The 13,542-nt window shown below is 40.4% G+C and overlaps 1 protein-coding gene across 6 annotated transcripts in view; it reads right to left on the reverse strand.

Annotated features, from left to right (window-relative positions):
- Positions 1–13,542, reverse strand: part of cacna1c (calcium channel, voltage-dependent, L type, alpha 1C subunit) — a 143,857-nt gene that overhangs the window by 34,634 nt on the left and 95,681 nt on the right. For 4 of the 6 annotated variants that reach the window (XM_028429785.1, XM_028429777.1, XM_028429763.1 and 1 more), the window contains exons 7-11: positions 12,650–12,849; positions 10,961–11,064; positions 5,850–5,937; positions 5,619–5,703; positions 3,685–3,759 (exon numbers count right to left, since the gene is read on the reverse strand). In XM_028429785.1, the coding sequence (XP_028285586.1) occupies positions 3,685–3,759; positions 5,619–5,703; positions 5,850–5,937; positions 10,961–11,064; positions 12,650–12,849 (552 nt within the window). The remainder of the gene's footprint in view (positions 1–3,684; positions 3,760–5,618; positions 5,704–5,849; positions 5,938–10,960; positions 11,065–12,649; positions 12,850–13,542) is intronic. The other 2 variants (XM_028429799.1, XM_028429793.1) reach the window with 1 other exon arrangement.

Raw genomic sequence — 13,542 nt, forward strand, 5'->3', positions numbered from 1 at the left:
GGTAGGGTAGAAAAGGTGTTACAGTACAGAGGCAAAAATAGAGGACAGAATGGAATATAGTAAAGTTTGGGGGAGAAAAAAGTAATGGAAGCACTGAAGGAGGTACAGCTGAAGGGGAAGAGAGAGACAGAGAGAGGGAGGAATGTTTGGGATGGCTGGCAGCGAGACTGATGTGAAATGATACATTGCTTTTTATTGCTCCTGTCAGTCTTTGCCTGCTGGCGGGAATGAGCTGCGTTCCCCTTACTGTCACCTCCAACACTTATTGTAACACCCTCTGGGTACCAGTGTCAGACACTGCATATGAATATCAGTGCTTCTTGTGTTAAAATAAGACAACCACTGGTAGGAGATAAAACTTACTCATGCAAATTGTTTCCAAGTATTAAGCAAAGGTGAGCAAATACAGCATGTAGTCTGTCTTCAGTCCACCATAAGACACAACAACGAAACAACATGCAATGATGGCTCAGTCGCCTGGTAACCCATTACAGGAGAGCAGGATTAATAAGTAAGCTGAGCAGATAGTGTTTGTTTTTAACCTAGCACAGTCATTTTCCCACCCTTCTGCTTCCTTGCACTTCCTTGCAGGCAGTTTGCATGGTTTATCAGACAGTTTTACAGTTAGATGATTTCTATGCTGTAGCAGTGTCTGATGATGGTAGACAAGAAAACACTGATGTAGTAGAAATTCAAGAACATTAGCTCTTTTAAATCATAAGACTTCCATACCTCACACTATGGCTTTTAAGCACTTGGCCATCCGATGTTAAAGCAATTGTGACTGAACAGTGAAACAGACTGGTGTAGTTTGGTGATGATGAATGAGCTCAGCGTTGTAGACATCAGGATGGGCTCTCTCAACATAAAGGCCTCTGCTGTGCACATGCTGTATGTTTCCTCACCTCGACACGTGCCACCTGCTGCTACACTACTTAGTTAAAAGCACTAGAGGCCCTCTGGTCTCTCCCGAGGCTAAAGCCTTTCAAATATAAAAGCAGCCTTGGTGCCTTCTCCTCAATGGAGCTCTGAACTAGTTTAATGTCTATTGTTAGAGTAAACCCCAAAGACCCGAGACACAGAGACGAGGAAGGAGATGAAGAAGGAACAAGAACACAGAGCATGGGAGGGGAGAGAAATGGAGGAGGGACAGTGTAGTCATGTGTCAGTGTGCTAAAACATTTAGTAACAGCACTGTCTCTGCAAAATAAGTGTACAGGTCTGTTTAGTTCATGTGTCAGAATACTAAAATAGACATTATATCTTGAAGTCACAACATGTTAAACTATCAATCATCAAAATTAAACACTGGATAACATTTTTCTAAGCTTTCTGCAATTTCACAAAAAAACTTTTTAATGGGGGTTTAAAGTTATTTCCTTATTACACCATTGTTGTACTGAGCTAACCTTAAAAAATCCCTTAACAGCTTTATAGCATGTATTACTGCACCATCCTGGTGCACCATCTGCGCTGAGAAGAACCAATAAATTTTTTTTCTCAACAATGTAGCAAGCACCTATAAAGCTAAAATATATATATTAATACATATATTAAGCTTTTTACATTGTTCTATTATCAGAGCTAGCATGGCTCATAATGATGCAGGGGGAATTCAGGGAAAGGAATCTGAAACAACAAGGAGAGGACGGCGACATCACAAACATCAATAAAAGTTCAGTAAGCAGTGCGTTTTCTGTGACGACATCATCCTCTTGTTATTTTTTCAGACAGGTCAGGCAGATGCAGATTGTTTCCTTTCCTAAAAAATAAGTTGTTTCATCTCAACACTGTAATGTTTTCTCTCATTGGCTCCTTTTATCTTGTTTTCAGTTTTGTGATTGAAAGCGGAGGTCCAATGTCCAACACAATGGGACATTATTTCAAAAAACATTTATGTAGTCAGTAGCAGGAGACATACACTTTTTAAAATCTGTATCCATGAAAGCTCAGTGTCTCCTGTTAGATAATATTGATATGTACAGCCCTGAGATACTGAGTTACAGTCGTACAAAAGGGGTGAGGAAGACAACAAGGAACAACTTTCTACAGTGTTGAGAGGCAGCTGCTAGACACTTAGAATTTGAAGCTCTGGAGCTGGCAGAGAAAGATGCTTTTTCCAAAGGAGGAGGAGTTGATAAAAGATGAGGAGAGAAAAAAAAACTTTGGGGTGGGGGGGGGGAGAAAAAAGGAGCAAAACGGACTCGCAGTCTACTTGCAAATCTAGAATCCAGTAAGTCTTTTAAACTAGTGCTCGACCATGCAGACAGACGCACACGCCTTACGAAGGAAAGCCGCGTTTTTCTTCACGGCTCCACGCAGAGACAGAAAACGTTGGTTCTTACCTGGGGATAGAGAGCATGGCTCAGCAACACAAACAAATACACACACATATGCAGGGGTACACACAAGCAGACCACAATCACACAGAGGGAAACTCACACAAACTATAAACATACAAAAAAAATCTCATTCAGCTCTGGATCCTGAAAAAAATGCAATTCCCTCTGCAGTCACACCTCATTTCATTACTCAGAGTATAAATGTGTTCTTATTTCATTCCCTGACATCAGATCTGAATGACAACCTTCAAGTCCTACGAGGTAGAAAGAAATCACAGGACAGAAACAAAGAAAGAACTGAACCGAGAGAGATAATCCATGAGATGATTCATATTTGAGGTTGTCAATTATGACAGGTTGATGTGCAATGTTTATTTTATTGAAACCAACTAATACATTTCTCTGCACCCTCACCTTCCACCAGGCAACAGCTATTGTTTTCTGTGATTGTCCACTTCACACAAATGTCATGTTGTTTCAAAAGCGCCTCCATACCAAGCTCATTCTATTGTTTGATTTCTGCTCACTTCAGGTGCACCTCCCCGAACATGTCATATACTTCAGTGCATATAATATCAGTGGTATAAAAAAAATATACAAAAGCAGGTGTAAAACATGAATGCATGTAAACAGCATGCACACACTTAACTCAGTGCACTATCATACAAATATCAATCTACACAAATAGGACACCTGTCTAAATTGCAGGTGACAGTGATTAATGAAAAGCAGCTAGTTGGGTCTGATAAGCACACACACACACGAGCAGAAAACAGCCACATATAAACAAATCGGAGATCTATATAAAGGAAGATGGGATGAGGACTAGATATATAATCTTACATTTAACATGACAACCTTAAATGACACCTATCACGTGAGCCTCTGTCCATGTTGGCAGGTACTCAAAACCATGGACTTATTTTTATTGGTTGCACTTCTGTGCCACTATTTGAAGTGATACCTAAATGTGACTCTCTGTCAATGCTGTAAAACTGACTAGAATGCCCATTCAGACATGACGCCATCAGATTAATGGAAAAAGGTGCATGTCGAAATGGGCTTTATTGATCCACACAGTGGGGTGTCAAAGAGTTACATCTTTCTTTCTAGTCACATCCTCCCGACACTCCTTTGGGTTCCTGAGGTACTCCCAGGAGCCATCCGGACCAAAAGCCCTTCAGATCTCATTCCTTTCACCCAAAGCAACATAAAACATCTTAGATTTGGGGATGCTGAGCAAAAAAAAAAAAAAAAAAACACGCACTTAAGCGATTAATATACACATGCTTGATCACACATGGAACACACACATCAGAACCACACAGAGACGCACACATACCGTCCTGAGAGTCGGTAGAGTGACTGAACCAGGCAAGCTTACTGGTCTTCTTACCCAGGTGGGCTGGAGACACTCCTACCACAGACAGCAATGGCAGGATGCCAAAACAAGATGACAGCATGCAAGAACAAGATGGCAGAGGGTGAGAGCATGCAAGACACACATATGCACGCATATACAGTGTTCTTCTGAGATGACAGGAAACACATGCAAATGTGCAGAGGAGACCCATCATATGTTACGCATCACATTATAGATTCACACATAATTCATTAGTGTTGTGCCCCTCTAGCACTTTATGTAATGTGATGATACATATGATCGGATGATTACAAGACATGTTCACCTTGTGTAGTTTATTCTTTATCACTTTTTCACACACTTTGTTTTTCTGTTCCTTTGTCGTTTTGTCACGACAACTAGTTTCCCACTATCTTTATTCTGTGTCTCTCCTAATGCTTCTTAGGACATGCAGAGGTGTGCCGTGCACGCACGAGTCTATGCAAAATGTCCTGGGCAGCAGGGACAAACTGCCCTCATTCATCTTCCCACAGGAGGATCCATCCATCGAGGAGAGGGAGGCAGAGCAATACAAAGAGCAAGTGACTTGATTTTTTTCACCTTCGCAAACAGATGGATGATGGATCTATCTAATGGAGAACTTTGGATCACACATATTAATCTTTCATGTCATATCATTTACACATAATGGCTCCAGTTATACTCTTTCAATATGTGTAAATTATTATAGTACACGTGTGAATGTGTATTATTTAGACTATTTGGATTTTCTGGATACTGAATGATGCAGCAGTTTCTAAACTGGCCACCTACTGTATTTGTTTGTCTGTTAGCTTGCCAGTATTGCAGACACTGCTGATGTGTTATTGCCAGACTGATTGGCCCAGGGGATCACAACGGTAACAGGTGAAAACGAGCAGATTTGTTACGGATTAGCCACAGGAGGGTGTTGTGCCTTATTTTCATGTAAATTGGGTCATAGCTCATTTGACCATGTTAATTTCTTGAGGTTCACTGAAAGATTAGATCATTATTAGATTTTTTCTTTCCTCTTCCCTTGGCAGTCATCAGTGTTTCTCAGAATAAACCACAAGAGATGATCAGGCTGTGTGCAGAATATATGCAGCGTACATGCTCTGTCTCTGCAAATGTATTCTTCATTATTCATTCATTAGCAGGGTGCAGAAGTCTTTATGAAATAGATCCTACTGTACATGCTGAATGGGACACACAGACACACCTTTTATCAAACCACTGCCTCCCTATCCTGATAACAATCCTTCAGGTTAAAACAATCCAGGGTCCTACACTCCTCTCCCCAGGAAAAGTAGCTCACTCCTGAGGAGACGTGTGCCATGTGTGGCTGCCTGTCTCTGGAGGTCTTGTGGTGAGAGACAGGGTGTTAATTTTTGTGTTTATATTTCTGTCAAAACGCAAGCACAAAAAATTCCTAAGGGTGTATACCTGCAGTGTGTGTGTAAGTTTGCATAGGCGCAGGAGTGTTTGTATGAGTGTGTGTGCCCAGAGGCTATTAGATATAGTCTGAAACAGTGCACTAATATCTAAACAGACAGAACCTCAAGAGGATTCTAAGCCAAAGCAAGCAGACAATATTAATATCTCCTCAGTCTGTCAGTCACTCTGCCAGACAGTCAGGTGATCATTCACTAACATTTCCACCGTCATGTGAGGGAGGCTGCAGTGAGCTCATGACTTATAGATCAAACATCAGATGAGACACAAAGCATGTACACACACTGACACAAAATCCCAGCTATCCTCACAGCTTTGTATTTCTCAAGTGCCCATACCATACATCAACAGTCCATACATCATCTTATACATTCTCATGGCAACCCAACACTTCCTCTTTTGTTTTTTATTTGTTAAAGCACATGCAGTGTGGTACTCACGGTTTCGGGGTTTGTCATCGTCCAGGCCCTCCTCTTCATTCTCTGGGTCAATGTCTTCAGCCTGAGTGATCCAGTCTAAATAGCCCTATATACAGACACACATATGAAAGCTGTCAGACTCAAAACTCAGACATTAAATATAAGTTTCTGAATTTTACAAATGAAAGGTTGTCATTTACAGAAGACCACCATTAAAAAATGACATGTATAAACACCAAAGTAGAAGGGTACCTTGAGGTCTTCCTCTAGTTGCTGTTTTTCTCTGAGTTTCTGGAAGTCACCACGTGCCTTGGCCTTCTCTCTCTCCTTGGAAAACTCTCTGGGAGGAGGGAAGCAGGATAGGAGGGAAATAGTTGGAGGGACAGAAAGAGAGGAAACAGAGGAAGGATGAAAAGAATCTGAAAATCTTGTGCTAATTACATCACGTGACATTACTGTGATTACATATAGCATTATACTTCAGAAAGAGGAGGGAAACCTGATAAAGTAAAGGAGTAGAAAGGGAAGAGAGGCACTGTAAAGGAAAAAGGGTGTTAGTGTGCATCAGAGAAACTAGAAGACAAACTTTGCTCCTTTTGGATTAGGTCCCAGTAAGGCCAAGTTAACAGACTGAGCTTCAAAACTGCTTTCCATGAAACCTATGGGTGACTTCACAGAAGATTTGTCCACCTTTACATACAATCTGTTCTTGTTCCTCTAACTTTTAATTTCATTTATCTGCACTGTTGCTGTCCCAGGGCAGCAGGGCCTCAGGCACTCCCAGGCCTGTTGGGAGATGGGACTCCCCGCAGTGAGGTAAGTGTAACCTGGGTCTCTTCCCAGGCGGAAAGTGCTCGGTATAACCCCAGGCAGCCTCACCAGCTGTACCACATCAGCTCCTGTCCAATTGGAGGAGAAGTGGCTCTGCACTGAGGTCGTCGTGCATCATCAAGCTTCTCACCTTTTGGCTCCCATCACATTTTTTCAGTCACTACTCAGAGACCTTGGTTATAGATTGAACATTATACAGCCTTACGTTGTGCTTTAGCTATTTTTTTCAGATTACACACAAGTAAAAAAAACGTAGTTAATAAGTACAACCATTTTATCTCTAATACTCCTCGTGAAGTGATTTATTGTAGAGTTTTTTTTCCAGATTTGGAGGATTTTGGAGGTGATATGAACAAAGAGAACATAAATAAAGATGATTTAGGACAACTAAAACCAAGTAAATGTGAAATGCTGAAATATTATGATGAAACCTGGTGAAATTACATCCAGGTGTCAGGACAGAAAAAAGAATTAAGGAGCATTTGATTAAACACTGCACTTGGGGAAGGTTAAAGGCAGGTTAGAGCTACAGATACAGTTTGAACAAGGACATTTCATTTGGACAGGATTTGGGGTGCGGGGGAACATTTGTAGTTTACAAATAACATTAAAAATGAAACACATTAGTTGATTCCCTGCTTTGTAAAGGTTGATGAGGTAACCACTCAGTCATCTTGGTGTTGAGCACTGATGCACAAATGCAATGGAAGAGTCATCTGCATTTTCTTTAATCAGATATGCAGTCAGCACAAAGATTTTAATTAAACATGAAGGATGTATGTAAAGTTTCACTGTTCCCCTGAGCAGGAACATAATGAAACTTTATAGATTGTCCTGTGACATTTTCATTGATTTTTTGTGTGTCTATAGGGTAGAAGAGAATTGAAGTGTGTGCGAGTGCCTGTGTGAAATTTAGAGGGATGATGGAGCTGCAGACTGTACACTCAAACACACAACACAGATCAATGAGCATTAGGACAAACTGCTATTGTCTCGCTTGTTGGAACATTAGCAGGAGACCCAATCCTATTGATCCAGCTTTGTGTATTTCAGTGTGTACGTACTGTATGTGTGTGAGTGCACATGTCTGAGTCTCAGTCACCTTTCTGTCCCAAGGCATCTTTGAATTCTCTTTTCCCATTTTCTCTCATCCTCTGTCAAGCTTGCCACTCTCACTATTCATCCTATTTACATATTACATCAGTTTCAGACAAACAATCACACCCTGTGTTTATGGGTGTGCGACATCCATCGCTCTCCTTCTTCCTTCCTGTTTAGCCATTAGTTATTATGCCAATCTGAGACCTGCACACACACCACAGAGGAACCAGTTGGTAAAAAGGTCAGGCTGTGTAGTGTGCTGACAGCATCATTAGTCAGAAGTCAGACAAAGAGTCAGACAGCCAAACCCCCCCAGCTGTTTGGACCAGATATAGTTCTATTATTTTTCCCCACAATGCTGCTGTCACATCACCAAAGGTATTAAGTCAGACTTGGGTCATTCAGTCAGGGGTGAAACATTTGACTCAGAACAACACAGATAGATGTGATTTTTAACAATACTGTCAATCAAAATTATACAGTGAAACCTGCATCTTCCCTTCTTGGCAGCTAGAGTTATGACTGTCGGGGTGTGTGATTGATGTATAATTCCTGTGAGTTTAACTTCACTTAAACACATTCGAGGGTTGTCCACTAGAGGCTCTACTACACTTTAGCCAAGTAAACAGATCTCTACTGGTGGGAATGTCACCACATACATCACATTTAAACCCCTGGTATACCATAGCATACAGAGACAGAAACACGAGGCCTAATCAACACTGTGTGAACTTGTTTAGCAAAGGTTTAAATGCAATAACATGCATTTATATAGAAAAATTTCTGTACCGTAGCTTTAATAGAAAAGGTAATCAATTTAGTACTGTCTGACCTGAACCCATTTTCTTACAGGTCAAATAAGTTTTACTTTTCCACTGTGTTTCTGAATTTATAGTATTTTAATCTTTTCTGTGTCAGTACCACACAACAAAGCTTTTAATAGTGCCATTCTGCAGAAGCAGCAGTATAGACTTGCAGTTACAGAGACAATACCCAAAAGGTCTCAGTGGTATTGGAGCCAGATGCTCAAGTGTGATTTCACTACAGTCAGCTGCAATGATAATGACTGAAAATCTGTGGAGTTTACATTTCTCAGTGGGAAGAGCTCCAAAACACATAGCACCATAGAACGTTTTAGACACAACTATCATCAAATAATACTGCTCTGTACTCATTAAACATAAACATCAGCACAGCAAGAAAGAAGAAGAAGAAACACACTGCTAGAGCAAAGACTAGGAGCGAAATGCTCCAAAAACAGCAAAAAGCAGGAAGGAAAGGTAAGTTTCACATGACCTTTGACCCTGCCCTTACCCGCTTAACACCCCAAGAACCAAGTTTAGCACAAAGAAGGATCCGATGATGATTAAGGTGACAAAATACACCCAGGGCCACTTGTAACCTACTGCATCATTCACCTGGGAGATGGAGGAAAGGATACCAAAGAGAGACCCAAGGGAAGGGCACCAAAAGGATGTGAGATAGGAAGTGGATGGATGGCAAAGATAGAGGGAGAAAAAGGAGGGGATTGGTTAAGAGGGGATAAAGAGTGGTGAGGGAGCAGCAAAGGAACAGTAGGAGAAAAAGGGAGGGAAGGAGTTAGATCTTTGGTTCCAACAGATGGAACCGTTTACTTCTGCAGGGTCCCTGCTGGGATTATGGTGCATTTGTCAGAGTCACTTAGAGAGCCACATAGTAAAGTGTTTGGGCAGCTGTATTTAACATAGATCTGAGAATTAAGTAAGAAATGTAATTTATATTACCAGCAGGCCCTTTTACACCTGCAACAGTTAGAGCAGGCCAGCATGTGAAACACAACTTTTATTTGCATGAAGATTAAAGAAACTGAATCACTTTACTTTCCCTCCTATCAGCCTATTTCAGGCTTCACTGTGGAGAAACATATTAGTTAGATACAGTAAATGAACAGACTGTGCAACAAGACTCCCATGGAGTGGCCTCAATTTTGAAATATTACAAAACACTCTCTTAGTGTCTTACACAATAATTTAATTAGGGATTAAAACCCATAAAATATTTTTTTATTCGTTTAATCCAATTTACAGCTGATTCAATTTAAAAGTTTTTATCTCAAATTAACTCATTACCATTATATAATAAACATTGTTTTCATACAATTGTGAACTATGAAAACTATATCACTTATATCAGGGAGACAAGGAATGTTTTCATTTACAAAAAAACTTGTATCCTGTTCGGTGCAACCTTCCATAATTTCCATCCTTAATGCCATGTTTTCTCCAGACTCCACTCTTGTCCTCAAAAGAACTTTTTTTTTTTTTTGCTTATTGTGTTTTCCCTGTTGTGAAAGGTTTTATTTTAGCGTTCCACCACCACGGCTGACCTGAGGGGTGAATTATTTATACCCCTGTGTGTCCCTGCAGACAGGGGAGGTGCGTGTACTAAAAAAGTTCGAATTGGCAGAGCGGTGCAAAACAGCACCCAGCTTCACTGCTGGAGTAGTATTTATTGAGACAAAACACACAGCATGTGCCTTCATATAAATATGGACTCTGCAGGGACAAATGTAGAGATATGATGGTGATCATGGTGATGATGTCATGCTGGTGGTGTTTAGTGAACAGAGGTGTCATATAAAACACCAGCGAGGCACCATGACCTGTGTGTACATGTGTCTGAAAAAAGATAATGGAGTCAGGCTGTGATATTACTGCATGTGTTCACCTGTCCATCACAGACAGGTTGTGACAGGATGTGGCCCCATGTGGCTCTACAGACATGAACATAACAGATAGACATAGGGTCCATCATGGCTTTTTTGTGACATAGTGTATGTGTGAGTGTGTGTGCGTGTGTCTCTCGGGCTTGTGACAACAGATTGATTCAGTGGAACAGAAAAGAGAGAGAGTGAGAGATTTTGCTCAGTTCAGTGAAGTTCAGTGTATCTACCTTGACTGTAGAGGACCACGGCCACCTAGCTCTACTTTTAGCTGGATTTGTGAGGTGAGACTGCACTCATCACTCATCGCTCTTATTTGCATCTTCTTCTTCTGATTCTTCTGAATCAGGTCAATCAGAAAATCTAAACTTAGCTGTACTTTACTCTTTAGAGATAAAAGGTACAAGGGGGAAATGATAAGTCTGTGGCGTACGATAGAGGGTTATCAGTTACATAGCCACTCAGTCTCTAGGGCCTGTCTGAAGTTCTACAAGGACACACAGCAGTGTTTCCAGGCACGATATTAACGATGACAATAACAAGTCATCTTTTCAGTTGTAGCATAAGCCATGGATTTCTTCCTGGCTTAATAGATTCTAAGTTACACTTTGTGTTTGGTTAAGGGAGTCTTGTTACATGGTTATGTATCACACCTACCGCACATACAACCACATCACACATCACAATATGTGCACACATGCATACAGCATGCAACAGCATAACCTCTTACCCGCTCAACACACCCAGAACCAGGTTGAGAACGAAAAAAGAGCCGAAGATGACGAGAGAGACAAAATAGACCCATGGCAGCTCATAGCCCATAGCATCCTGCATCTGAGAGGGAGAACAGGCAGAGGAAGGAAGGGTGATGAGAAAAGAAAAAGGTGGTGAAGGAGTAAAGATAAAAGAGGTGGAACCAAGAGAGATGGATGAGAAATGAGAATAAAGTGAGGGAAAATGGGTTGAGAAGTGATAGAGAGGGCAGTAAGCAGAGGCCAAGGACAGAAAGTGTGTTAGTGAGTGGAAAAAATGATGGGGGGGTATCAAGAAAAGAGCAGTGTCTGCTATAAAGAGTAACAGGTAGACCTGGCATAGCAAGAGTGCATCATAGTATTGGAATTAGGACTGACTGAACAGTGACACAATATAGGCGGATTTGAATGAGAGATGATGCAGTGGAGGTGACAAATACTCTGAATGTAACTATGATAGAAATGTGAGATTATTATTATTATATATATTATTACCCTCATCAAATTGTTTTAGAGAAAAACATCAACGTTGTATATTTTAAAAATTAAAGAGCTATAACTTCACACAGAGTCTGATGGGGATGTGAGAGAAAAACTATAGAAATGCATGTCCCAAACTTGAGGAATCATGAAAACTAAATATTGTTAAAAGTTTTCAGTTAGTTCAGTTGTATGCGTGTTCAGAAGGCTGCAATTGAAGCAGGAATAGCAGAAGGGGTGTAGAGCTAGTAAGCTATCTGCTCCATGTGTATACATACCCAGTAACACACACATGCACACATGAACACATTTCACATTCACACCAATTTCCTACCAATTTAAGTAACCTGTCTCAAAAACTACCCTTTCTCTCTCTTTCATTACCTTTACATTCATGCCACAAAGCTAAGCGTCTATTCCTCCCAAAGATAACATACCAGTGGTCTTTAAAAAAGTGAATGAATCTTTCATCTATATGTAGGGACACTGTTTTTAAAACTGGAATCCACAATAATAATTAAGGAAATAAATGCTTAGATCAGAAGCTGAATTTAAACATAATATATGGGAGACAGAAAATCAGCAAAATAACACAGCTAATATAGACAGTAATTGAAATGAAATCTTTTCAAATCTAAATTAAAGCATACTCATCTGTACCACATGAGTGCTTTCTAGCTGGGGTGATCTTTTTTGCATTATCCACCCTAATCTTCCATAGCCAGTCAGTCATGCTGAATTCCCTCTGAGAGATAGACGGTTCTAAAGTTACAGTCAGCACTGTAATGCTAACACTTTACAAGATAAATCTTGTTAATATTTGATGAATTGCACTGTGTGTTAAAACTACTCTACTGAGGAGAAAGGAAACATGTATGTACTTATGGCAGTATGTGTGCTCACTGACACTTGAATTGAGCTTTGGAAATCTGCACGTTCCAAATGAATCTACGCTTTTTATTGTCTACACTGAATTAAAATGAGATATGAGCTGAATGTGTAAACTGTGTATGCATAAGCTCTCTCTTTCAAAATGATATTTGTGTGAATATGAGCCAAGATTTGTGTCAAAGCACTCATGTGGCAATGATGTTACAGATACAAGGCAGTGGTGACACACATGAAGCCGTCTGACACTAAGCCCACACAAACACCAAGAAAAAACACCATTGTGGTGTCCGACTCACCCAGTACAGCACATCTGTCCAGCCTTCCATGGTTATACACTGGAAAACTGTCAACATGGCGAAGGCAAAGTTGTCAAAATTGGTGATGCCGTCGTTTGGACCCTCCCATCCCACTTTGCACTCTGTTCCATTCTGCATACAGTGTCGACCATAAGCTCCATCAGGTGCGCATGGTGCCGGCTTCTCCTCTGCATTGGTGCCTGTGACGAGGTAGTACGTTTTATTCTTACATATTTACTACACTCAGATGTACAAACAAATAGAATCAAATATAAAAATCAGTTAAATCCTCTGGAAAACAAAGGTTAAAAGGACATACTGAACTAATGCCAAAGAGAGCAGCCATAAAAAAAAAATCAATGTGAAAATGTGTTGTACCAATTAAGCAAAACATGCTCTCCAGGGTAATGTATAGGATAACAGAGTGTATTCCATGAGCACTTACCCTGTGCAAAGCTAATGCTTCTCATGGGACCTATAACATCAACATAATAACACTCAAGTCCATTTATACCTGCGGCCCTTCACTGAAGTGTTTCAATCATTCATGGTGGCTGCTGTTTCAATCGTTGCTCAAATTGTTTATACTCAGAAACTTAAATGACTGTTTGAATAATTAATGTCTGTGATAATTCTTCATTGATCAATGTTGAATTTGTTGATTTTGTTGAAGATATGATTTAAATGCACAGACAAGTCAAACTCAGGGTCAGTCTGGCATTGCTCCTCATGCTATTTCAGTGTAATATACTATTCACCTGTGTTTATCTCTGGACTTGAAGTATATGTCTATATTTGAATGTGTGCTTACTGAACCATTCCTTCACACACAGTTGACTACAAAATGTATCAGAGCATTGAAGTGCAGTATGTGTTTGATCATCTGTGCATCA

This window comes from Parambassis ranga, chromosome 2 (genome assembly GCF_900634625.1).
Source record: "Parambassis ranga chromosome 2, fParRan2.1, whole genome shotgun sequence".
Taxonomy (NCBI): domain Eukaryota; kingdom Metazoa; phylum Chordata; class Actinopteri; family Ambassidae; genus Parambassis; species Parambassis ranga.